Source organism: Pelecanus crispus, chromosome 4 (genome assembly GCF_030463565.1).
Source record: "Pelecanus crispus isolate bPelCri1 chromosome 4, bPelCri1.pri, whole genome shotgun sequence".
Lineage (NCBI taxonomy): Eukaryota > Metazoa > Chordata > Aves > Pelecaniformes > Pelecanidae > Pelecanus > Pelecanus crispus.
In genome coordinates, this window is record NC_134646.1 from 31,535,063 (window position 1) to 31,562,852 (window position 27,790).

General features: G+C 40.1%; 1 protein-coding gene across 1 annotated transcript; it reads right to left on the reverse strand.

The window, feature by feature from the left end:
• Window positions 1-27,555, reverse strand: METAP1 (methionyl aminopeptidase 1). Its single transcript, XM_075709824.1, has 11 exons — window positions 27,442-27,555; window positions 16,571-16,622; window positions 14,139-14,251; window positions 12,751-12,811; window positions 11,481-11,572; window positions 10,728-10,811; window positions 9,061-9,199; window positions 5,516-5,647; window positions 2,819-2,962; window positions 356-421; window positions 1-186 (listed from the first exon to the last, which is right to left on the reverse strand). The coding sequence occupies exons 1-11, from the start codon at window positions 27,553-27,555 to the stop codon at window positions 26-28; spliced, it is 1,158 nt and encodes a 385-aa protein (XP_075565939.1). The 3' UTR covers window positions 1-25.
• Between the last annotated feature and the right edge of the window lie 235 nt (window positions 27,556-27,790).

Below are 27,790 nucleotides of genomic sequence, written 5' to 3' on the forward strand. Positions count from 1 at the left end.
CACCTGCTCAGTCTAGACTGTCATATCACTGGGACATGAAATGGGGACGAATACTATCCAGCCGCCGGGTCAAGATCTCACAGCCTGTATCGGTGACCAGAAGTGTGTGTTCAAACTGGGCAGATCGCTTTCCATCTCTTGTGACCGCAGTCCAACCATCAGGCCATGTTTCATCTTGCCAACCACCTAAAAACATAAATTATGACCTTTTGACTATTTTTAAGTAACAGGTATCAGTTCCCCAAAGAGAAATGAAAAAATCTATCAACTATAGAGAATAGAACCAGCATCTTATTCCATCACTACTTAATAGTAAACAAGAGTAACCATTTTACTCTATTGCTAAATTGCTCACCTTCACAGATCATTGGTTCAATTGTAAATACATGACCTGGCTTCATGACTCCAACTGCCTTATTTTCTGCAATAAAATAAACATGCAAGTTAGAAAAAGGGATCCCATCTTAGTAAATTAATGAATCCTTGTCCTAGAAAATACAGCAGGAGTACTGTAAAGTCAGAAAAGCCCTCCAGAGATGACCCGTTCGCTTGTCCTTTTTTAATTCTACATTAAGATTTCCCTTATTTCTTTCCTTCTCTCCATCCTCCAACACTGCAATATTTACTCAAGGAGCTTAAAATTAATTGCTGTCTTTCTCTCCAACAACTGGAGCTCAACTCCAGTTCTATAAAAACACTGAACAAATGCAATGCAGGAATTTCTGCAGATTTCTATGATGAAAAACATCATTAAAAAAAATCAATAAAAATAAGAAGTACTTAAGATATTCAGAGAAGGCTTGAAACCTCTTAATTCGTTTCCACTGAACCATTAGCTCCAATAAATTGTCAAAATATGATAGCGGTTAAGTAACCCTGTGATTCCATTTATGAAAGACACATTGCCCCCCTCATTACTCTGGGTAATGGGGTCATAGTAGTGTCAGGGTGATAATGCCATATTTTTTTAGCTAACATAAAAAGGCAGAGACTTTCAAGGCATCCAGGACAATAATACGGGAACTTTTTGATGTTATATACACCAAAAATGTTTATGTGGAGGCACATGAACTGATGCACAGCACATCTCCAGGAGTGTAGTTTGACTGAAGAAAGGCTCCAGCCCTTTTCCTCTGCCCTGTTTCACCTTGATGGCACTGCAGCTTAGATCTGACTCAGCCTAGCATGTGAGAGCTGGAACAAGCTCCAGTACTGCACAGGAACCGTTAGCTCCAAGCTGCTTTACTGCTGTAGACATTTTGCATCAATTCTTACCTACGGATTCCCCATCCCCCAGCCTACTCTAATTGCGTAACTTTATTAAATTCTCTAAATCACCTAGATGCTTTAAAAATCTCAGACATCAAGTGGACACAACAGCAACCAGAACTTTTTTTTACTGAAAAGGTCTTGCCTCTATCTCCATCAACTGCTGGTATTTCTTGCACTCAACACTTACATTTAAGTTTCTGGTCTTCTGCATCTGAACAAATTTTGTCCTTTATTCCCTGTAGTTTTCATGATTTTGTTAAATAATTTAAAGGCTTATAAAAATGAGCTTTTTGCTTTTAAAAATCCTTTTATAGTAAGCCAGAAATAAGCAGCAGCTTTTCTTTTTTTTTTCCCCTCCAAGAGGCTTTAAGTCCCTCAGGTCTTTCCACTTTGCTTTTCTGGTGAATCTGTATTTTAAAAATACCAGAAAAAAACCCAGCATCTTCCTTTTAGGGCACAGACATTCTGGCTCAATTAAAAAAAGAAAAATTTAAAAAGTTCACAGTTCCCAACAGCCAGGAAAGATAGAAATTTCCTTTTTCTTGGATTGCATTTTAATTGGTATAAAATGCCTCCACCTCCAAAGAATCCAGATTTTCTTCATTTTACATGACAAAAAGTAGATAGCAGGAATTGATACCCTTCTACCCTGTGATTAATAGATTTTCTCTGTTCAAAAAAAAAAAAAACCCACCAAACCCGAAACAGTTTAGGGAAATGACGACATGAAAAGTCAGGGATTGCTGGATTATAATCTGTAACTATAACCTGTGTTAAAGCTCGTTAGGCAATGGGAAGATGGATGCATCTGTCAGGTCTAAGGAAATAAATGTCCTATCAGGGGAGCTTTGCAGCTGAAGTGGGTATGAACTGTTTATCACTACTTCGTAGTATTTATTCTATGCTTAGCTGTCCGCTGGCACTAAAGCTTCTATCCTTTGCCTCTGTGGATACTGTTTCTTAGTCCTACTGGCAAAAATTGCCATTTCCAAAAACTAAAGCTCAGAACCTGCTGGGGGAAGTGTCATTCCTCCTCTGCCACACGCTACAAAGAAGTTTCTAGGAACACCAGATCGCAACACTCAAAGAAAAGTGAAACATAACAGGATCCAGCTTCAGGCATAACACCCATCTATAGCATTCAAAAAGCCTTTTATTTACATCTGGAAATGGCAGTAAGTTTTTGCTTAGACCTTCTAAGGATAGAAACATTTGCCCATTCATGTCAGACAAGGATGTCTAAGGGACTAGTTGGAAATTCAGGCAAAAACATTGAGCGCTTACCCAGTACAGATGAGAGCTAACACTAACCATTAGTGTAGGCACAGATTGTCTCAGTATGTAATATATTCACTTTGAGGTTCACAAAGCATGCTATGGTCCAGAGTTTAAAAAAAAAAAATTATTTCACAAGTGCAAAAATGCTAACTTGATGGCTGTCAGGCAACATGCTACTTTATTAGAATATAAGCAAGAAGTAAATTGGGTGCATTTATTGCAAACTACTTCTTGTCTACAGGACAACCCAAAGGGAATGAATACTCACTGGCATAATGTGGCACATTAGGGGCCGTATGGAAAAGTTTATGGATTCCATGCCCACAGTAGCTCCGAACCACTGAAAATCCATTTGCTTGAGCGTGTTTCTGAATAATGTTTCCCAGTTCTCTATACCGAACACCAGGTTTTACTGCAAAATTAAAAAGATACAGATGGAAATTTATATAGTTTTCTTTCAACATAACCAACCATCAAACAGCATTCTGGCTACTATCTCTGTAGCACTCATGGCTTGTACAGCCATCTGTTCTATATGCAACTTCCTATGATCACTTTATCCACCAAGTATGTAAGTGAATGCAGTAACAGGAGAGAGGGAGGAAACAGTCTCGTACAAAAGAGAAAATGAGAGAGAAAGAAGAAAACAACTTCTTCACAAGAACACTACTTTCTTCCTTTCGTGGATGTAAGTGCTCATATATTAAAAGGATGTTGAAGTTTGAAATTAAAGACAAGAAAAGACTTTCAAAGTACTTGGTAACTTCTCAAACCCAGAGTTGCAGTGCTTCTTTCAATGAATGTATGAACTGTATTTTAATATACACTTAGCTCTCTACTACTATGTGAAAAGTGCACACAAAGAGGAAAAATGGTTATATGTCAAGGACCAAGAAGGGGAAAAGAAAGACAAAATAGGTATCTCTACTCTTAAACAAGATGTTTAGTGGCAACACTACAGCAAATAAGAATGTTCATATGCCAGACTAACTTTTTTGACAATCCTTTTAGGAAGGCTTAAAAGTGAAAGCGTTTGAAATAGATGAAAATGGCGTGAAAAATTCACTTTGAGCACTTAGACAACGGAGTAATAATAGTATAAAAGCAACAACGCCTCATCCATCAGTTAATGAAGATGCATACCAAAAGCAACCTTGAGCCACTAAAAAGAAAAAAGAATGTAAATGCTATTTCAAGATCATTCACAACTCCCTGAATATATGCTGTTCCTTCAGGAGCCAGATGTTGTGTGGTTATATGAAGTCATCTTAAGCAGAGTTCACATACATAGCTAAACTTTACGTGAAGCAAGCCATTTAGTTCAATTCTCTGCTAATGTAAACAACTACAACTTAAATCAGTAAGCGGAATTTACAGAAAATAACAAGAAATTTAGATTACTGGAATGTGCATGCTTTTCCCAAAATACAAAAAAAAAAGGCATGGTGAGGAAGAGAGGAAAAGTTAATCTGTTGGGTTTGTGCTAAATACTTGTGACCTTCAGGCCTGGCAATACCAAGCAACTCATCTCAAGGCAGCAAGGAGCCCTCTGTTTTTCTCTCTCCTACATCTCTCCTAGTTAGAGCTCTGCTGATCCAACGCCAAGAAATTAAGATGATTTAAACAGGGGAGAGGCAACCCTTTTTAACAGCTGAGACAGTTGCTGCCAGAATTCCTACTAACAGGGAATGTCTAAAACCCATTAAAACCTGCTAGAGCGTCTAAAAAGTCAGTAAAGAAAAGTTACCCTGAGAATTTAAATCTCATTATAATGAACACAAAGGTGAATTTCTGTCATAGTTTATACATCAAAGCCAGGATATCTAAGATAAGAGACAACACATATAACATTTGCTATAAAAATAAAATACAAGAGCAAAGATAAGCATTATTCTGATTTAGGTCTAAAAACCAAAGTGGTCATTTCAGGATAGTAATCCCACAAACAGGTAATCTATATTCTTCACAGCTCAACTCTGCAGTATTTTCCTGATCACACAATGGATACGCAAGACATTGTTCACATGGATTTTTGTCTTTTCAGCTTGGCTAGCTATCTCCCAATTATTAACCAAAGTAAGTTCATTATATTTTTTTTTTCATTTACTTCTGATTAAAAGCAAGTTTAAAGCCATCATATATAGCCCCTTAAACTTCAGCCTTAAGAGGCCATGAAGTGAGTAAATTTTATTGGGGATTTTAAGAAGCTGCAGGGTATAAAAGATACAGACAATACAAGTATATCCAGGGACTTGGGAAATTTTTGGTTTGCTTTTCTCTGTCTAAGAGAACTTAGTATATTCCTTTGTGAATTAAGTTGAACGTGACATTCTCTAGCTACCTTTCTATCTCATTGTATGTCTCAATGAAGCTGTCCTGACTTATATCTAAGCAACATAATTAAAGTTCTATGGCTACTGAAGGATATGGATCTGTCTTCTCTGGAACACTCCCACAGCTGAAAATCAAGAGCTCATAATTAGCTTTATGAAATAACCATCAGGTTTGGCAGGGGTAAAGAGACATGCTTAAGTGTTCCAACAGTGTTTTACCTTATCAGTTCATTGTGCAACACCATACAAATTATAAAAGTAGGAAGCCATACTTTGGTTTTCCAAAACACACTTTGTTCTTCACGTTCTCTAAACTACTCAGATCAAGGATGTCTTATTCATCAACTAATAGTCCGAAAAGGCTGTTTCCACATAAATATCATGTGTGGATCAGCTCAGCATCAATTACATTTTCCTTGTCAACCCACATTTCAAATAAAAGTTGCAACCACCACCCACAGAACTGTGCCATTTGAAGAATCACCGTATTATACAATATACATCATCTGCTGGTGACACACACTAAGGCTTCTGTGTTCTACAACGGAGTTACTCCCGGGCATTAGCAAATATGAGCACTCATGTTGGAGAACCAAAACCATAATGCTTCAGGCCCTAGCCAAAGGGTTTACCTGCATCGATGGCTTGCATTAGGCACTCATAAGTTGTTTGGACGAGCCTCCTTGCACCCTCATCAACTTCTCCAACATAAAATGTCTCGTTCAGATCTCCATGGTAGCCATTACGATAGACAGTAATATCCACTGCAAAGAATACCAGACATATTGTAATATTACATGTAATATTATTGTAATATTAATAGCACTATTTCTCACTTCTTATCTCTTGATTCATGAAAGGACAACACACACATGTAAAAACGTAGTATTGTAATTGTGACGTTATAAAAGTACTTTGGAAGAATTCCAGATGTAAACTCTTCCAGCAGAAATCAATTCTCTCATGCTTATCCTGTAGATTCTATAGAATTAATTAATAAGACAGTGTTTCACTGGTCAACAGTTTGATTTAATAATTTTAAAAAAAGGGAAGAGAAAAAAAACCACACAACAATGTAACACAGACACAGCAAGCTTATGATTGGTTTTGTAGGTAAATATAAAAACAGGAAAGAGAAGCTCTTTGCTCCATGGTGATCTACCTGATTAAAATATTTTCTTAGAATTAATTCCAGCACTAACAGGGGGAAATTAAATTTTAAAAATGTAATTGTGTTTTAACCTATATTTTAACTTCAGTAATTTCGATGCACATTTAATGTCACACCTTTGCAAAAATTGTAATGCCAAAACCCATTGCTTCCAGCCAAAAAGGTAAAATTTCTTGAACATTAAATACACAGCAACTTTCTATTAATATTCCTGACTAAGAAAAATACACCAAATGGCGTAAAACTTTTTTCTTCCAAATTGAAGAATTTAAACATTCAGCATCAGGCAAACAGCAAGAATGAGAAGGGTATGCTTAAACAACCGAGGTTTAGAAGAACATACAATAGGAGTTTAGAATTATGTTGCAGCAAAGCTCTAACTTGTTTGCTTTGTGTATAAAGTTGGTTGTAAACTTAAAGTGATACAACACGTTCTTGAAAAATAGCAGCATACGTAGTTCTAATGGGGGGGAGAGGGGGGAATATTTTTTAGTTTAACTCATTCCAAAAAAAGATACACTTTTTTGGATTAAGAACATCCATACAAGATGCTTGTTGCAAACAGTCCTTTTACAAAACATAGGAAAAAGCCTACCAGTTTAGACATAACTGTCATCTATTCTGCTATCCTGCCTCTCATAGCATATGAGTAAAAAATTAAAACCTGCCATCAGATAGTCATTATATATAGTAAACACATGCAAAATATTCTAGATTTGCACATCAAGTTGACTTCCTGTGGTAGAATGGGTACTTTCGTGTTTAACAGACTCTGTCAGTAGTCTGGCAGGTCTAATAGCTGCTGGAGTACCAAAACCAGAGAATAGTTATTGAACTGCTATTCATGAAGAAATCCACACGCAGACCCCCTCACAGGTAAATAGCCGTGAAGGAAACTGTACTGAGCAATAACTACTTTAGGAATATGATATATGAGCTGCCTAGAGAGACCAGTAGAACCTTGATAGAAAAATGTAGGGGAAAAACCATTGATGTCAACAGTACATCTGTACTGCTGACAAACATTTAAGAATGACATTAACACCCCACGAAAACAATACCGCCTGTTGTGGATGCATGCATGTGCAGGGTTACACTGGACTCACTGCATGACTGCGTGGGCATACTGGAACATTTTGACTAGTATACATACCTAGTAACATAACAACAGACTGTATAGAAACCAGCACCCTGGTAACTTATCCAGGCAAGTTTCTTGTGAACTGTGTATCAGAGCTCCTTAGCACGGTGTCTAGACTACTTGCTGCAAAGCTAACTCTATAGGCCATGTGATTACAAGACTTTCTCTTGATGCTGCCAATTTGGCCAGACCATCTCACTTTGCAAAGACATCAGCTTTGTTTAAGAATCTGCTCCCACGGAGCAATATGATAACAAAATGTTATGATGCCCTGCATGGAGCAGGGGATTACACTAGACATCACCTGCCAGTACCTTCTGGATGACATTTTCCTATGATTCTAAAAACCTGTTTTGGACTCTGACATGGCCACCTTTTGCTTCCAGCAGGCTAAAAAGCTTTAAAGAAAGAGAAAGATGGGCACTTCCCTCTACTGTTCACTGGGCACATTCCCTCCAAAGTACTTTTTCTATCTCCTCCTTTGCACCCTGTTTTGTTCCTTCTTTTAAAGAGACTTTTGAGCCACTACCTTACCAAAAGGAAGCCTACAAGACTTGGAAGCCTTTTAAGCACATGGGGAATGCATGTTCAATCCACAAAATGTGGACCATTTTGTAACAAGACCCACTCAGCCACAAAAGAGTAACCAGTTCTTCCTCATCAAAACAAAGCAGAAGGCTCAAAGCCTGGGCAAGTGCAGTCAGGGCAGGGATGTGAACAAAGGTATGACTAAACTGTCTTATAAAAGGTGTTTTGCAGTGCTGAGGTACAGCCTTGGCAAGCAAATAGTGGAGAGGTAAGGCACCGTGTAGATGAAGCCAACCTAGTAAGCTTAACAGGGCTCCTTCGTTTGGACTCCAGCAATGCCAGAAAACCTGGCAACAATAGAGACCTGTGCAAAGGCATCAATTAAAAACAGATAAAGGAGCTTTGGCCAAATGGTTACATGCACACTACAGCTCAGAGCTACCAGCCAGACGAAACCTGACCTAGAAAGGGGCAGCAATCGTGAGGCTTGTTCTGAGAAGGCTGGTACCCACAGCACTGAGCTGTAGACTTAGTAGCTATTATTGCATGTTAATATATATCAAATATCTGGCAATCTGAAAGGATTCCAACCTGCTTCTAGAGGTAGGCCAAACCTTAGGATATGCTGGGTATTTACTTATGGATAAGAGAAAAGGAAACCAATGCAATAAACAAATGTGCAAATGTTTGTACAAAACAAATGTCATTAATTTTTACTGCCAAACCAAGAAGAAATTAATGAGAAGACAAAAAATGGTCAAGTAATTTATAAAAGTATCCCTCACCACCCAAGAAGGCGTAAGTACCTTGAGTACCATGAACAAAAAGCAGCTGGTACCGTTAGGCTGCGAGATGCTCAAAAAAAGGGTATGTTTTTTAATATGCACCTATACAATGCCTCACCACTAGGATCCTTTACAGTCATCATAACAGTCATGTCTGTAGCAAAATCTTAAGGATCTAGAGCTATCTAATTAAGAATTCACACTGAGCTAATCCAGTTGAATAATTCAATATACATTTTATTCACTATTTATAGAGTCTGGAACAACTGGAACCTAGCCCACAAGTGGAATACCCAGGCACTATACTAATGCACAGACCAGGGTAGAAGAATTATAAAGCTCTTAAAGTGGGCCAAACTTTTGAAATGATTTTATTAAATGAAGTCATTAATTTACATATGTAAAGAGCAGAGGTTAACTGGTAAATGAGAACAAAAGCCTCTCTTAAGAACCTATTCCAATCATGTTGCCTGCTAGTGAAACCTCACCCTACTGCATGGTTTAACTGGATAGAAGGTAGAAATGTTGAAGGTTAATTTTCAAAGCACTTACCATTAACAATGTCTCCCTCCTGCAATGGCCTCCTGTCAGGAATTCCATGACAGATCACTTCATTCACTGATGTACAACACGACTTAGGGAAATTATAATAATTCAGAGGGGAAGGATAGCAATTCCTTGCAATACAAGCCTAATTTAGAAAATACAATTTACACTTTACATTAGTAAGTTTTGTACAAAGAAAAAAAATGTATGCACAACAGCTTTACAGTAAGAATGACATGTTGAAAAGCAGTGACTCTTGAAAGTAAGATTCTTCAAGCATTTTTTGGCATTACAGTATTTTGTTATGCTTTGCATTTCTTACCAGGAAGAAAGTAAAGCTACTTTAAATTTTGTTTCTACTCATTTTTATGTTCAACTACCAAAGCTGAAATATTCAGGTTTAAAACAATGCAGGACAAACAACATGTATTCAGTTAAAAAAACAGCCATTTTCAATGACTGTTTTTAAGCACCTAGTCTAAGACTTTAAGTATTTTTGCAAAACACACAAGCTAGACAAAGATAACATTTAGCACCATTCTTTCACCCCTAGCTTTAAAACCTTAAGCTGCTTCTTTACACTCACTTTAACAACCTTTTTGGGATTTTTGTAGAACTGACACATACGTTTTATATGTACTTACATATATATATACACATATACACACCATGTGACATACTGAGCAACTCTGGAAAAGTAATACCGTGTTAACTTTATTTTAAAAAATAATACTGTTTTAAAACTGCAAAGTACCAATTTGTTGATACTGACCAATATCCCTATCTGCCATGCAAAAGTTTCCAAAAACTGCTGAGGAGGGATAACACCGTCTTCACTACTAGTTTTTCTTATTAGACATTATGCATAAACAAATAATTTAGTGTTTAATGCAGTTCAACAGAAACCTCTGGCCTAATCAAACCTGAGTAAGTTCCTTACAATCTTGGCTCAACCATTGCAAATGCAGATGGAAAGAACAACAGCCAGAAAGCCCTCTAACAAACTTAACTGTACCAAAATCATTGCCTTCCCCACAGTGCACACAAGTATCCTCAATTATCAGTTTACATGCCTTATAGAGAAGACAACAAAGAAAAATAAAAATTACACAATTCAAGTATCTTTGAATAGTTAAGCCAGGAAAATACTTGAACATGTATTTCAAATACTTCGCTGGATTGTGTCTTTAGTTTGCCTGACTGCATCAAACATCTTGTTTCAGTTCTCTCTCAGACTCCTCAGTTCTGATTCCCAGTCATAAATAATTAAACTTTCTCCTCTGTACGTCTTAACCAACAACACAGAGCACAAAAAACTCCATGGCGTACATATGATGTTCTTTATATAATGGTATCTGTGGAGCAAAAAGTGTTTAGAAGAAAGAAAATTAGATGAAGTTAACCGAGAAAACAGGTGAAGAAACTTAGAGGGAATCTGAAGGTGGAAATCATGGAAGAAGCTGGTACATAGAGAGGCTCAGGAGTTCCTAACTCATTTTGAATCTACCATTGCACTGTAACATCTGCACTACCCACTAGCTTCAAATTGGGAAACAGTCCAAAATAAAGAAAAGGAATTCATGCAACAACAAAGAAAACCACACAACTATCATTCAAAAATAAAAAGATAGAAGAAAGCACTTATAAACACCAGAAGAATAAAATAACCTTACTAAATGGACAGCGTGATCAATTTCTTCAGTAGTAACACCTGCTTTCACCATCATGGCAGCAACATCCAGTACTTCTCTAGCAAGCTGCAAACAAAAGAAAAGTATCGATTTAAAATAAGACCAGGACTACTCCCTAGATTAGCAACCCATTTTCTACAGCTGCACCGAGATTGCTAGGAAAGCTGGGTAGACTTGGGCTTTAGAAAGACTTCAATAGGTTATATTACTAAGCCACCTTTGTGAGATTTGAAAATACCCCAGTTAAGATTTGGACCACAATTTCCTTGAATACCATAAACTTAAATCAGACCACCTAAATACATTTCAAAGTTTGACTTTATACACAAGGAAGAGATTACAATTGAACAGCTCTTTTTCAAAAATTGTTAGGGATGGGGCTCTGTTTTAGTTTTTACTTAGTACTAACCCTAGAAGAAAAACTTCTGTTCTTATTTATGCACTATAAAATATATTCTTAACAGTAACAATGTTTCAGCCAGAGATTATCTCACTAGTAACAACAAAGCCAGAAAACAGATAAAAGTCATCTTTCTGATTGCAAATAGTTTACTGTGAATTGGGAGTCACAAGGAAAGAAAAAGCAAGAAAATACCAAATTTCCCAAACTATTTTTCAGTGCTCAAAAGGGGCTTGGAAGTTTGTACTCTCAAATGTGCTGTCACAAACTCGTAAAACCACTATAGATTTTTAAAGAATAAAGACACTTTGTAACGAAAACCAATATCCCCTTACCCTACACACTACTTGCATCCCTTCTATATCCTCAGATGAGAGTATTTTTATTTGAGACGTTCCTTTTAAAGCCTGTTCTGATTCAGACATTCCTGAAAAGAAAAAAGGGTGAGGAGAAAAAAAAAAGAAAAAAAAAAACACCATGTTATATAGAGTGATTGCAACACGAGTCCAATCAAGGAACTTACTTAGCTTACCAATGGCCATAAAAGGATGTACTTTCTCACCACAGACTAAAGTAACGAACCCACCAAGTCACAGCATTATCATCATTATCCAGATTAATCTGAATTCATAAGCCTTCCACAATAGCATAATACCCACATATGCTTAGGATGCCCATTCACTTACTACATCAAACCATCATGTCCAGTTAGTCAAAACACAACCTTAAAAAAAAAAAAATCAGATTTACAAGGAAATTATTTTATCCATAGAAAAGTCTTTTTTCCTTTTTTATTTAGCTGCTTTGGAGATAATAAGTAATATTCTAAAAGAGCCATAAAGGATTATACAAGCTTGTGAATATCTCTAGTTATGCTATTGCAATAATCAGCTGATGAAAACATGTAAATTCCTACCAAGTTCTGTGCAAGCTCAGTTTTATAGTTGAATGACCCCCTAAAAGACAGTATTTTGTGTTGTTTAAATATTTACATTCTGTAAAGAATAACTAAAGAATGGCTGAAGATTCAAAAATAATTCTAAAGACTTTATAGCAGCTTTTTTGGGAAATGCAAAGCACCAATACCGATATAAAAAGGGGAAAATACGAAAACAAACTAATGAGGAAGTAATTTTGAATGTATTCCCTCTGTGTCCAAAAATAGCTGGAACTGATATATCAGTTTTCTTTTGGGGGTTGCTTACTGCAGTTCTGTTTGGTTTTGGTATTTTGTAACACATTTCCAACAGATACACTGATGTCACTGAGAATGACTTCGCAAAATTCACCTGTGACAGCCAAGTTATTGCTGTTCGTTATGAAGTTAACCACAGGACTAGGACTTGCATGGGTTTTTTTTCTTTTCTTCCCTGAATGCCTTTGAAAGATAACACATTACAAACTTTGAATTTCCAAAAAATACTTGTAACCATTATTTCTGAAAGATCAGTAAGTTAATGTGGGGGAAGAAGAGGTAGAGTGAGGACAGATAAAAGAAGAGGTTCCCTTCTCTAGCACCTTCTTCATGCTTTAAAGGCTCTTTCAATTAAAAGATAAATAGAAAGCAAACATAACACTCCATAATTGTGATTTGTTTCAAGTTACCTAGCGGGTGATCAGCATAATCCGGTCTCTGAATATAACTTGGCACAGGTCTTGTTGGCGTCTAAATAAATCATAGTCAAAGGTTAGGTTGCAAGAATACTTATTATGGTTACAAAAACAGAGATTCATGCAGCAAAATTAAATACAGTGAAATATGGCTAAGTCTACTTAGAAAAAGTTGTGAAGTATGCAAACGCTCCAAAACAGTTCCAATTTTAATTTCTCAAAGATTCTCCTGTTACTTTTTATTGCCTTCATATTACACCACCTCCAATAGCCAATTTCACAGCTTTGTAAAAATCAAACTTTTGTGAGTCAAGTAAATGAAATTGGTTTTATAACATAGTATCCCTGTTACACTGTAGTGTTTTTTCTGCTGCCTTCCAGACTGCAAATGCACTGGTTCCAAATACATCCTTCCTCTCGCTGGTTATTAGTGTCTATTAGCAAGATTGTTATTTCTAATCATCACCCTACTCATTAGCACTTTTTATTATAGTTTCATTTGCATCAATCCTACAGCAGTCAGAAGACAAAAAAGCAAATGTTCAGCGATAACACTACTAAATTACTTGGCTGGCGACATATCCAAAACACTCCTTCTCCAATGACACTAACACACACACGCGGGCTCAGGCTTTGTTAACCTGTTCTCTGATGAGCCTGTAACAGATGGAGAAGACTACAGAGAGGATGCCACAGGGGCAGCATTTCTAGCACAGGCCAATTAGAAAAGACACATGTAAATAAAATGCCATTATTCCTGTAAAGACTTTGGCTTATTCCATGTACAAACATGAGCCAATTTAAAAATACAGCTACACTGAGGTCGTCTTCTAAACCCACCTTTCACAGCTGAAGATGTTACTGACCTCAGTTATTCTTCACCATTCCAGCGCTGGAGATTACTAGAACCTCTATTCCTTCAGCAAAGCTGTTCACCAGCTTACTCACCAGGTTATTTCAAACCATTTCCATAAAATAATATAAAACCATTTATTTAAATTCTAAATTAATTCACCTGAGTTTTTCTGAAACAGACTGCTCCATTACTGGAGCAGCTAGGAGAAGACATCATCTGAACTAGCAGCAGCTTTTTTCAGAACAAATGTCAAAATGCACAGCTGAAAGGTATGAGCTTAAGCCTGTTACTGATGCATGTTACCTCAGGCACTTCCTTCATTTTAAATATACCAGAGATCGATCAAGTTAAATCAAAATGAACCACAATAAAGACACAGTCATACATGTCTTTGCCATCAGGTTCAGATTGTTCAAGAAGCTTTCCTCTCTCAGCTAAAACGTGGGAGGTAATGAGGTCAGGACTGGTCCATTAGTTACTACAGAATGTAGCAGTGCTGGAGTACAGAGTGGCACCTATTGCTTACCAGTGGATAGTGTGGCCTGAGTTTACCAGTATATCGATAACCAGACCAGGGATTTGTGTTAACGTCACCTTCCAGGGTCCAAGAAGAAACTTCACGCTTAGCTTTTTCATCTTCTGAAAAAGACAAAAAAAAAAAAAAAAAAAAAAAATTGCAGCAGCAAAATCAGTCCTACTAGGAGTAAGAACTGTGGGGTCCAGACTTAGAAGTACGTTAAGTCTAGATTTGACTCTTTCTGGTGTTTTAGATACTGATATATGAAAGTAGCAGTTATCATTTTGTATTGCCCTTAGGTTTTTCACATTCAAAATTCACATCCTGCCAACTCTATCTTTATTCAATAGCAAACTGGTGAATGCCAGGACAGCAGTACTGAATGCACAAATGAAGTGCAGTGATTAAGTTGCTCTTCATTTGTAGTTCTAAAACGTAGTTCTGTGCTTGTTTTCATTCTTGGGAAAAAGGGTATTTCTACAGAAACACTCATTATCCCTTCAACTAACACTCTTGCGCTGTAGATGAATGTTCCTTTTCTGTGATTTCTCTTAGCACTCAGTGACAGAAACGACCTGGGGTGGGAAGGAGGGTATCCGACTGTTAGTTTCAATATATGGAGCCTGCTTCCCCTCCAGATCGGATGGAGAGAGTGCGGGTGCTGCCACTTCTGCATTTCAGGACAGGCAGTGTGTGCACCTTACAAGATGGTCTCAATCTGCTGAAGGTTCTGAGTTCTCTCAACCTTGTGAAATTCATGTCCGATGTGGTCCAGTGACTGACTTCAACAACACAGTCCTAACAGAGCAGATTGAAGATGTTTACGTAAAGGATTGAAGCAAGTAGACTGTAAGCATTACCAAAAGGAAAAATACTTACTTGGAAAGAGGAGACAAGGGTTAAGAAAGAACACAGTAGCATTAATCTTTAACTCATAACCTGATAACTTAAGTTTGTTTTCTCTTTTTATATCTCACAAGAACGAAGAGATGGCAAAAGGTCTGCCATAGCAAGCCCTAACGTGAGTTCCTCAGAGTCTCTGTGGCTGACATCTGAGCCATCTGCTCACATGACATTCAGTTTAGATGAACCACTGAGAAATAATAATTTAAAAATCCAACGTTTTAACAAAGCAATATTTTGGATTCCCTTGAGATGCTTCAGTAGTTTGATGCATTGAGGTCTTGAGGGCTATCAGAAGCTACCAAGCCAGCTCAGCTTGGGCTCAGCAGTTATCCAGGAAGCCAACAAGATCATGGATTTAGTAGAATCATAAAAAAAATTGCTGTCGGATAACAAACAGCATTAGAAGACTGCACCAGAGGATTACTAGAACTACTAACAAAGACAGTTCCATATCCATGCAGGTACAAAGTAATAGGATAGAGAATGCAAGTGTGAACTATGAGACCCCTATACTGCGAAGGCAGAAAGAAGGAAAACATTTATAATTGTCTGTGCTACTCCAACCTAGGAACCGTGCAACATTTATCATGGAAAAAGGAGTTTTATTTGGTTTTAGGAAAGGAGGAGGTAAATTACTTGAGGATTTGAATTTCTGCCATGCCACTTACTTTTTAATCCCACCTCCGCTTTAAGCACAGCTTGATGAAGATGGGCAGGAGGATGGAGGGGAAGAGGCAAGCAGGGCAGAACTGGGGTCTGTTCTCTCTTTTTGTTTGTTTGGCTTTAAACTCGTGGATTATTTTTAGTACTCCAGTAAGGGAGAATCTACCAGTCTACTAGTATTTCTGTGACAGAGCTACCAGCTGTAACTAAGGCATACAGATATTCTTATTACCTCCGACTCAGCAAAATCCTAGCAATGATACATCCTCTTATCAATGGCTGCATCAGTGCACAAAAGCATTTTCTTTTTTTTCCAAAGGGGTACCCCAAATGTACAGAACAGCTGCACTCTGACTGGCTCGCTTGCATTCCAGCAAGTGTCTAACCACAAAGACTTCACAAGAACCTTTCCCACTTTACTGCCTTTTACTACATTAGACATCAAAATGCTATGAGGGAACAAGCCTGGTAATGCCTTATAATAATGGTTTATTATTCTCCTTACCCTTAATTTCAGCATCCCTCTTTCTCTGTTCATATACCTGGCAATGTAGCTCAAGGAATACTTCATACAAATAGAAAAGGGTACAGAAACATAGATTTCTGTACCACTGTCTCTGAGATTTTACATAGATCTTTAGATTACCAGGAACTAGACAAAATTCCACATATGCAGAATTCAGTGCCAGATATCTTGGAAAAATCCGTACCATTCTTAAACGCAGAAACACATAACAGTTGAGGTTGGAAGGGACCTCTGGAGGTCATCTGGTCCAACCCCCTGCTCAAGCAGGGCCACCTAGAGCTGGCTGCACAGGACAAAACAAATTCAAAACAATATTAAAATGGATTAAAAAAAAAAATGTACTTACTTGCTTTCTTGTGTAATAACTTGTGAGTGGCCCAGCTTCCCTTAAAGCATTCCTAGAATTGCAAACAAAATATATATATATATGTTTTAAGTAGCATTATCCTGAACAGACATGCATTCCCCACAAAATAGAGAAGCAACTGTATTTTAAAAGAAAACTAGAAGACTGACTTTTATTAACCCTTGCAGCAACATGCAGTAAATGCTACTGTAACTGCTAGTCTCAACAATAAAAAATACTACATTCAACAGCTTATGAGCCAGAATAGACAGAAAGCATAGCCAAACATACACACCCATCACAGTGAAACACACTGATCTAATCCTATCTGCTAAATATTGTCCCCTTATCGTTTTAATGAGTAACTAAACTCCACGGTTGCTCCTGGTTGGCTGAAACACAGAGTCTATCTCCATACCAGATCTTACAGCATTGCAGTGGGCAGGATGGTCCTCCCTTGGCTTCTACAAGAAGCCATCATCTCCTCCTGCTAGTTGCGTCCTTTCTGCCTCCTTCCCCAGCATAGGAAAGCAAGAGGCCAATCAGCACGATCACAGGGGAACAAATGAAATAGATTTAAGGGCGGGGGGGGGGAGGGGGGGGGGAACTGAGGGCTACTGAATGGAAATAGTAAATGAAAAAAAATAAAGTTGAAATGGAAATCAAGACAAGAGTGACTGTGAAGGAGGAGTTCGTCTTTTTCTCTTCTTCCCAAGCACAAATAGAGCAGTTCATGTGACAAACAATGAATCAGCAAAGGGGCAGATGGAAATGGCTAGCAGCTGGAGAATAAAGAAAGACTAAGATGAAGGAAAGACATGAAAAAAGGAGAGATTTAAGTAGAAAAGCTGCAGAAGACAGCATTAAAGGTGATCCTTTAAGGTGCTAATTAGGAAATTATTTGGTTTTGTAGCAGCAAGTCTAATTCAATAGCTATGTGCACTCAAAACAACCATTAGGAAACAGCTAATTCCAATCATTTACAGTAACAGTTGAATTTCTGAAGAAAGAGGCAGGAAGCAAACTGTTTTCCTTTATAAGGAAAGACAATACTAATGCTGAATCATCATTGTAAAACTACCATCCAGAGCCAATAACAGATTCAACCTAATGTATACAACACTCAACCAGTGTGAGACAGATCTGTAAACTTGAGCCCCGCATACACCATTCTATCCCTGCTTCACGGTTGCTATTGAGCAGTCTTAACCATGTACTCCTGTAGAGCCATCTTTTCTCCATTTTCTCATTAGTCTTGCAACCAGTAGTTATCAAATTATATCCACAAGACCACAGTAAAGTGGTACACAAGTATGCCTACATTCAAAGAGACCCTGTTGTGTGCTACTTCCCACATTACCAAAACCAGTTGTTTGTTGTCTTCTCCTATGCCATATACTTGAAGCTGCCACATTCTCTGGACTGGCACTTGACATGCCATGGTGCTACGTAATGGTCTGGGCAACAAGAGGCTTTGAAGCCAATGCTTTAGATTACCAGAGAGAACGGCTTTTTGAACAAGCAGCGGAAGGTTTTACTGTCACACCTGTATAACCTGCTGCATACGCAGACCTTTGCGCTGCATTATTATCTGTTTCCTGTTGGAGACCTGGGAGAAAAGGAGCAGGGTTTAATGAAGGCCTATTTTAAGAAAAAATAAAAAAGCTAAAAACCCTATTTCAAGGACACTCAAAACACCAGTATAGTTCTAATCTCCTTTTAAACACCAGGCCTCTGTTCTGAAGCAGAAGGATTACACAACTAAGGACTTAGAGCAGCTACCAAGTCTGCAAATCCAGAATCCACTTCTTGGGATATAAAGGAGCATTTGGGGAATGAAGACATACATCAGCTGTGGCAATTACTGGTTGTAGTTCATTCTCTCCTTCCCCATGAAATTTTGGGGTGTATTCTCCAATGCCATTCCTTTCTCCGATGCCAACAGTCTTTCCTCTTTGCTGGCCCATAACCAGAAAACACCAGGCAAACACCGCACCACTGGCAGCATCATAACCTGACAGGCTCCATTTTGGCTTTTTATTTCCTGCAGCTCTAAACAGCCTAAGAGGATCCTGCATAAGGCTGCCATATGTCTGAGTTCTCCCAAACATGTTTCCCAGATTTTACTTGCCCTCTATTTCCAGAGGAACGACAGCTCCATCAGAACTACTACAGCATAGCTCCAAACAAGCTGCTGTACACCGGAACATCCCAGACACGTGCACTATATGCACATCAATCAACTGCAACAAGTACACACAGCAAGTCCGAAGCATTTTTGTTAAGCACAGGCTGTTACACATGCAGTGTACAATCAATTAATATCTCTGTCTCGGTCTGACACTTTTGGAAGGCACTCAAAGGATATGCTGCAACATCCACCTACCACCCATGTATTTTGTGTAGGATCAGTCATATGCTTCCTGTAAGCACCGGACTTACCGGGTACACACAAACTATTTATATTCAACAACTGACTGCACAAGCACTACATTGCACATGCCTGCAGAGCTCTGCCTTGGCAATTCCAGATAAAAATATGGCAGTTGTCATCTCACAGGTTGGACAATCATAGCTCTGGCAACAAAGCACTACTGATGTACCACTGCATACTGCAAACACCCTCACCTTCTATACAGCAGGCTTCCTGACAAGCCATGGAAGAAAGCCACTCTTTCTCTCCATCTGGGCCACTTTCTGGAGAATTTTCTGGAGAAAATTCTGCTTTTCGATGAGCCTTCTCTGCTGAGCCTTCTCCTCTCTGCCTTCTGCTGAGACATTTACTTCAATCTTCCTATTATCATTCCTGCCTCTAATGATTCTTCCATGTTCCTATGCCATATACAGACCAGGACAGAAAATTTTCAACGATTAAATAAACAAAATCCAGAGGAAAAAAATATCAAGGGTGATTTTTAATCTTAAAATGAAGAAATTGAAGATTTTTCTTTTTCCCCAATATGGTTAAAAAAGGAACACATGACCTTGCATGGCTATATTTGAAAACATTATTTAGCTTCAGGGAAAAAGTACACAGGAATAATATGAATTTGGCTTCAAGTTTCTTGGAAGGCTTCCTGGATTTCATTTCAAGCACTACACTATCCATTAGTATGTCTGATATTAATATCCCCACCCTTCTCACCTAAAGCATTTTTCTTTTTATTGCATGCATTTTTTATATAGCAATCAAGACAGACTTGGAAACACTGAAGAGGACTGTACAAGAAGAGAGGCCAAATGTATGACAAAAAAAAGGCAGGGGGCAGAGATGTAATCCTCAATTTGTTTAGAGCAATCTCAGGTACAACTATTCTATCAGCAAGAAAAATACAATTGTGATTTTTAGACAGAGGCCATCAACATATTTAAAACTTCAACAACATTTCTGGCTTCAAGCCATTCTTAAGCCAATCCCACTGATTCTGTGTTTAGAGACAAGCTCAACCCAGTGTTCCCCAGAACCTGTGCATTTACCAAAAGGTAACCAAAGGCACAATCAGCACTATGATCTAGAAAGATTCCTCTTAGATCACCTTGTGGAAGCCATGTTATTTCTGTAAATGATTTTTACCATAAGGACTCAGTCCAACATCTATTTACTGGTTGAAATATTGGCAGAATCATGCAGCATGGCAGAACTTGTTTTACAGTAGAGTGCATTTTCACTATGAACAGAATGATCGCTACCAAACACCTTAGGCTTTTTTTTTTTAATCAGCCATTGAAAGAAAAAACAGAAACAAAACAAAACCCTTTAAACAGTTATTGAGGTACTTAGCAAGGATTTTTTTTTTTCCTATGTTTATCATCATCTTTACAGTAGTAACAGGGCGCTGCTTATTCTTTCGGTTCATATATCCATACAACCTGATTAAGAGGTAGAAAAGCACAGCCAACTGCAAATTCCAGAGGAGAAAACGGTGCTAAATCAACCAAGATTAGGATATAACTACCCTGCAAACCTCTATATAGCACAGACATAACCAAACTAGCTTTAAATAAGCTACCCAAGTACAGGAAGTTACGGAGGCACCACAACACAGAATTCAAGACATACTCATTGACTGTGTTTCTGAACCGCCTTTGCAATGTAGCAGCTCATTTCAAGTTAGCTCTGCCAACTCTCCCTCAGCGATTTCCAGGCTGATACTCTTCTTCAGGCTCCCCTTCACCTTTGGGTACTGCTGCTTTATACAATCTGGCATTTGACACTGTAAATACACCGATCAGCAGGTATGCAAAACCTGCCCCACTGTACAGTTATGAAAACTCCAACTCATGCCCAACTTCCACAAAATTACCCCTCTCCGTCCACTGTGCTCATCGTTTAGAGCCACTGTAATGAATCTCCAAAAATACCTATTCCACAGAAAAAGAAAAAAAGAAAAGGAGGAAAAAAAAAAAAAGACGACGACAGCTGGAATCAAGACTGTGGGGACAGACTGGCTGTCTCTTTGCATCTCATTATACCCTGAATTGTAATGGGCAAACATTTAGGAAACACTGCCAGGCAGTACACTGTATTTAAAAATATTCTGAGCAATTTTTTTAATAGAATTTAAAAGTGTCCTTTGGAATGTAAAATTGTCTTGGGCTTAATCTGAGATCACATGGTTTTGCTTAATGAGAACTCGTTTTTAACCAAACCACCTTGAAGGTATGCAAAATGGAAGATGAAAAAGCTTTAGTACAGCATTTAGCTTAAGAAAAATATCAGGTTATTGGTGATATACATATTTGATACAATACATATTAACTGTACATTTTATCCATAAATACAAGTATGTTGAGGAATATAATTATTAATACATTTGATGTTAAAATAAAACAGTTGCCTCTTTTTAGCATGCTGAACCTTATTCTTCTAGGTGCAGCAACAAGCGCACAGAGACAGCCTCTGGCCTGAAAAACTCAGTACAAAATTCCCAAACTAGCCTAAGCAGCATAAATGATTAGTCAGTTTTTCAGAGGAGCTGAATATGCGTTTTCAGATTCAAATCGAAGGGAAGCACCCACATGCAGCACCTCAGTATCAGCAACGTTGTCCATCTCCCTCATCTAAAGCTTGATCTCACCCAGAGACCCCTGGGTCCCACATGACAGAGCCCGTCCTTTGAGGAAGGGACTGCATTTTGCTACTCTTCAGATTTACAGACATATACAAGCAATTTTTGAGAGTAGCGAAGGAACAACAGACCAGAGAAATTCAAACTGGACCATCCTTTTGGTATATTGAATGCTAGCTCAGAAAGCCTGCCTACAGGAGTCTGAAGTTTTACTTTTAGAAAGTTATGAGGACTCAGCGTTTGTGCCTCAACAATAACCAGGCATTTAACACAGACACAGCTATTTAAGGTGATTTATAGGCAATTAAAAATGTCAGCTTCCTGGTGAAGGAAATCTGTCAAAAGATCTTCTAGAAGATGGTATCTGCAAAGTGCCATTTATACAGAAAGAAACCCATATGTGTTGCAGTTGGATCCAAGCAGCAGGTTCTAGCCTATTTTAGGCACAGCAAAGAACAGTGAACCAAGAATGAAATAATGGCACTTATGTCCCATGGTCTGACACGAGAGAGGACAAAAAATAGTTTCATCCAGGTCTACCACTCCCCGCTCCCCACACCCAACACACTGAAGGTGAAAGGAAACAGCAAAGGGGGAGATGGGACACCACCACTCTTCAGGACCACAGTTTTTCACAAATTACTGTGACCTTGAGTATCCAAAGCTATCGAGGGCCCAGGTCTGAGTATCAGTGAAAACGTGCCTCCCAGAAAGGAGTAAACCAGCATACAAACCCACTGAGAAAACAGAGCAGTGTTTATTTCCTGTCACCCCAAATGGAAAGAGCCCCATCAGTGGGTACCCACCATTGCGAGAGAGATGCTGCTGCCTACCATACAGTTCAGAGAAATCATTTCCCTTCAAACACCTAAAACACGTCCAGCCACTGCTCACGCGCAGCAGCTTCACCATGTCACGGTCCTCACTTTTGACCCTATAACCAGATCACTTGATATACCTGGGCCTCTTTGGGACTGGCACACAGGCACACAAAGCAGGAAGGGAAAACCGTTCTCCTTGAGTAAGTCAGGACTACTATTCTGATAGCGATCTGTAGCCTCCACCTCTCCAAGAAAAAAAAACGCAGCCCAGGCCACTGACTTTATAAATAAGAGCATGTTTCCATATGTGGCTAGAAATAGATATTTCTGAATTTGGCTGGAGAAATGCCCCCACAGCAGCATCCAGTCCACACCACAGAAAACCTCAGGCTACTCTGTTTCATCCGAGACACTTATACAGATATAAATAGTATGAGAGGAGAAGTTTTCATGAAAGTAACACGAAATTATTAATAAGAGATCAATTTACTGTTAGAAGGCTCATACAAAAGTGGTAACTGGACACCTCAAAGAACAGTTACTACTTTCCCTCTGTTTATCATTCAGCAGCTTGTAAAAGGCATAGAAGAAATGTAAATTGTTTCTGTATTTAAACACAAACTCTTTATGTATACTACATGTAATTTACACACAAGTGACATGTATCTATAAAGGCAGATTTCACAACAGCAAATTCATCTTAGTAAGAGGAACAACACACTTGAAATGTGATGCTGGGCATCTGTGTTATTTCCACATTCAGAAGGTACAGTGAGATACAGTAATTCAGTCTAAGATGATAAACACACACAACACTGTAGTAACTCTCTACAAAAGAGAAAGCAAGACAGTGAGAGAAGGTAGCTGGCAGTGACAGTACCCAATTTACTACCCTAAATCATAGAATGATAGAATCATTTAGGTTGGAAAGGACCTTTAAGATCATTGAGTCCAACCCCTAACCTAATACTGCCAAGTCCACCACTAAACCACGTCCCTAAGCACCACCTCTACATGTCTTTTAAATACCTCCAGGGATGGTGACTCAGCCAGTTCCCTGGGCAGCCTGGTCCAGTTGCTTGACACCCCTTTCCATGAAGAAATTTTTCCTAATATCCAATCTAAACCTCCCCTAGTGCAACTTGAGGCTGTTTCGTCTTGTCCTATCGCTTGCTACTTGGAAAAAGAGACTGACACCCACCTTGCTACAACCTCCTTTCAGGTAGTTGTAGAGAGTGATAAGGTCTCCCCCTCAGCCTCCTTTTCTCCAGGCTAAACAATTATTAAAGGTTAACAGCAGACATATTCCCTCAACAGAATATTCCCTCTCGTTACACCTTAGAGTGAAAGAAAAAATAATGCTGGGGTTCAACACACCACCTCTGAGCTCCTCCACTGCTAAAAGCCATCTTTACCCCATTTCCATTACCAGCTCAAAACTTCCCTGCTAGGCCAGAACTGGGCTGCCTTGGACTGCTTCCCAACCACAAGCACAGCTGTTATTCAACAGCTGTACCCAGTTACCAAGGTGCGCAACACCCGGTTACCAAGGTGCGCAACACTCAGACACGAAACAGCATTGGCGCAAAGAAATTTCAGAGGATGTCAAATTACTTCAGAGTAAGCATTTTCAGGGCACGTTGTTGAGGCATACTTTTTGACACAGAAAGGGGGAAAAAAAAAAAAAAAAAAAAGACCAGAATAATGCCCTTTCTCGAGAAAGGGAGAAACACAAATGATAAATCCACTGGGGAAATCACTGTCTTGATACAATCTACCTGAAAAGTTCACTTTGATTCTCTGTGTGCAGTGACAAAAAATAATGTTTCTTCAATCTCCTTATTACACTGAGATTCTCAGTCCTATACCGCCTGCATTCGTTTTTCTTAACAAATTGTATGTTACTATTTACAGTCCAAACACATTGCTCCATACTGGTTACCTTTCCACAGTAGTTCACACTTTTCTATTGTTTATTCTTAGCATTGGAGAAAATAAACTCCTACAAGTTTGGTTTTAGCTCTGATTGGAGTTTTGGCTGTATGAACAATGCATCGCAGGCTTCCAAGCAAATTAATTAACCTAGCGTGCATGTCCGTACAGATGCTCTTAACTCTCAAAGAGACACCAGGTAGCTTGCCACCCCCATCCTGCCCTCAGCCCAGAGTAAGCACCTGCATACCATAGCTAATACCGTGGCATTCAACAAGGACAGGCTGACTTTATGGCTATGCCAAATCAGGCCACCACAGGCAAGCCTGCTCTTTTGGCAGCATGCTCCTAAAGCACTAGTGTTTTCTGAACCTGCAGTGCACAGTTTTGGGGAGCCAAACTAGCAGAAAATTTAATGCAACTGCTTTTCCTCCATTAAAAGAAAACCCGAAAAACCCCAGAAGTAGCTCACCAAAGAACGAGGGCCAGCTTAATGGAAGGGGTAGAAACCTTCATCCTTGGAGAGAGGCAATAGGACTGTGCCAGCTATAATGCAGGCTGTGCTGTGAGGTGGAGTAACACCCTAGGTCCACTCACTAGCTTATCTAACAGTTATTTATGCGTGTAATACCACAACAGAAGGAAAAACACCAGAGAGAGAACTTTGGAAAAGTTTTGCAAATGCTAACCAATTCAGTACTGTCAGCTGAGACCTGCTGAAGTTCAGAGAAAATTTCTCGGCTTTTAAGACTCCTTTGCCTATCACGTGCTTAGTTGAACAGACAGACAAGTTGTCAGCGGCACCTCACCTACCCTCCTGCCCGTGCTCACAAGACAGCAGCGGAGCACTGCAGTGAGTCTCCTCCATCGCACACACACCAGAAGATGGGCAGACTGGAACCTCAGGGCAGCCCGTGTTGGCTCCCACAGAAGGTACCAAGGGGGGCTGGAGGTCCTTGCTGCAGGCTGAACACGGGGACTCCTCTCAGTGCACTGACGTTTTTCGCACGTCTTGAAAACAGGCTGCCATAAATTTCCTTCTCTCTTTTGTAACACGTATTGCCCCAAAACCTTCAAAGCACCTTACATGTGGGGAATAACTATGCTTACCTACCTTACTGATCAGGACAGCGAGGAGGAACAATGCACCGAAAGTCACTCAGAAGTAAGATGACTGGGATTCCCAGTTCAGTATTTTATTTTCTAGGCAGGACAGCTTTACAAGCATGTAGTCAGTTATCCAGCAGCCTATTTTAACAAGCTAATAAATATTTCTGCTAATTCCCCTTTTACCTTACAACAGCAGCAGATATTTCAAAAGAATTAAACCTAATATATAGATAACAAGAATCTCTGCACCCTATATAAAATTAGCTGAGTCGGGGACGGGACAGAGGGGAGTGAAGATGTTACTAGAACTCCTCACATAGGCTTGTTTGGTCTGTTAACACATGGTTTTGTCATCACCAACTAATACTTGTATATGCTGAAGATGTATTTATGATGAGTTTTACATCAGACATGTTAAAACAGGTAGTAAAATGCAGAGCAAACCCTACAAACCAGCCACAAGCACCACATGGGAACTAGAGATACACAGTCGTAAGAACGATTTTGAGTTGCAGTCGATCTAATTTAGCATTGACTCCCAGCATCTGGCACCGGAGACTTCAGGGGAAAGTACCAGAAACCGCATAGCGGGTGTGTCACACGCACGTGGGAAGTTTTCCCCTCATCCTATGCAAACCATTGCTATCAGTTTACATCCTGACTCAGAAAAAAATTTGTCCAATTAGTTAGTTGATCTAGCTGATATGACTGAATGATTTTGTTACATTTATCGACAGAACTTGAATGATTTTACTCTGAATTATAATTCTGACACTGATGTTCACCATTAATCTCTGAATTAAACACATACTTCCTCACTGATATTGACAGAAGTTACACATACAAAAAGTTCAAAGGATTAGGCTATGTGTTTTACCGTGCATGTTAAAGTTATTAAAAAAAAGAAAAAGAAAACACCAAACAAAAAAACCACTCAACAGCCATCAGACAGTACTTGCTATTTAAATAAAGGACTTAAGGACCAAACTATGTTACCACTGTGGTAATAAGTGAGAATAGCTGAGGCCTACAGAGTGTGTTCAACGGGAGTTGATGGTTGTATGACAACTGGCCTAACCTGAATCTCCATTTGGTACCTTTAAAGTAAAATATCCAAAGACATTTAAGAAGAAAAAAAAAAAGGGGGGGGGGGGGGGGAGGGGGGGAAGAGCACCAAATCATTTTCCCAAAAGCTCCTATTCAAAGGAAACAGAAAATCTGTCTTCAGAGCAACAAGTCTCCCGGTGTTTATCAAAGCCAAGCAACTCCAGAGCCAGAGCTGATGCAGACACAGAAATGCACACGCTGGAATTTGATGAGCACGTCTCATTTTGTCCCACTCAGCCCTTATTTTGGCGGGGGAACACCACCCAAACCTTCAGGCAGAGAAAAAAAAACCAAACCCTGCACCCTCTCAGGAACGCTACGGCTGCTCTTTAGCAACCGAGTCCCGCATTACCCCTAGCAGGAGAAGCAGGGGGGCTCCCGCCCCACCCGTGGCCGCCGGCCCGGCACCCCCCGGGCTCCAACTCCTCCCCCGTGCGGGGGAACTTTCTGCGGGGACAAACTGCGGACCCTCCTCCGCAAAGCCCGCAGGGACCCCCCGGGCTGGGAGGTAAAAGCCGGGCACCAAGGGCCGGGCCCGGGCGGCCGGCGGCAGGGGAAGGGGAGCTGGCTCCGCCGCCTCACCGCCCGCCCGGAGCCCGGCCCGGCGGTCGCACACCGGTCCCATTTGCTGACTGGAAATCGCGCTACGGTCCCCGCCACCCCGCCCGTCTTTCCTCCCCACGAAAGGAGAGCGCTGCCCGGAGCACGCCAGCGCTCCGAGCCGCCCGCCAGAGAAAAACCCGGCCCGCAGCGTGGGGACAGGCGGGCTCCCAGGGGCGAGCCTGGATGCAGCGATAAGGCAGCGGGAGGCGGCAACGCGGGGGGGCCTCACCTGAGAGCAGAAGTAGGAACCCTGGATGCCCAGCTTGAGGCAGGTCGGGCACTGCAGCTTGGCCTCGCTGCTGCAGCCGGCCGTCTCGCAGACGCGGGTCTCCACCGCCGCCATGCTGCCGGGCTGCCACAGGCGCGGCGCGGCGAGCGGCGGGGGAGGAGCCGCCGCCCGGAGGTGCCGCCGGCTGAGGGCGGGCGGGGAGAGGCGAGGAGGGGAGGAGCGGCGCGAAGCGGCCCTGAGGGGCCGCTTCGCGCCGCTCCTCCCCTCCTCGCCTCTCCCCGCCCGCCATTTCCTCCGCGCAGACGCGAGGAAGCGGCGCCCGCGCCTCAGGTTCCCCTCAGGAGCCGTA

Excerpts from the sequence above, each read along its gene's own strand:
- METAP1 (XM_075709824.1), bottom strand. The coding sequence starts at position 27,555 with ATGGCGGCGGTGGAGACCCGCGTCTGCGAGACGGCCGGCTGCAGCAGC. Across the intron at positions 11,573-12,750 it reads TTATGCTGATCACCCGCTAG|GAATGTCTGAATCAGAACAG; the intron begins GTAACTTGAAAC and ends TTTTCTTTTCAG. Across the intron at positions 10,812-11,480 it reads GGATGCAAGTAGTGTGTAGG|CTTGCTAGAGAAGTACTGGA; the intron begins GTAAGGGGATAT and ends TTTTGTTTGCAG.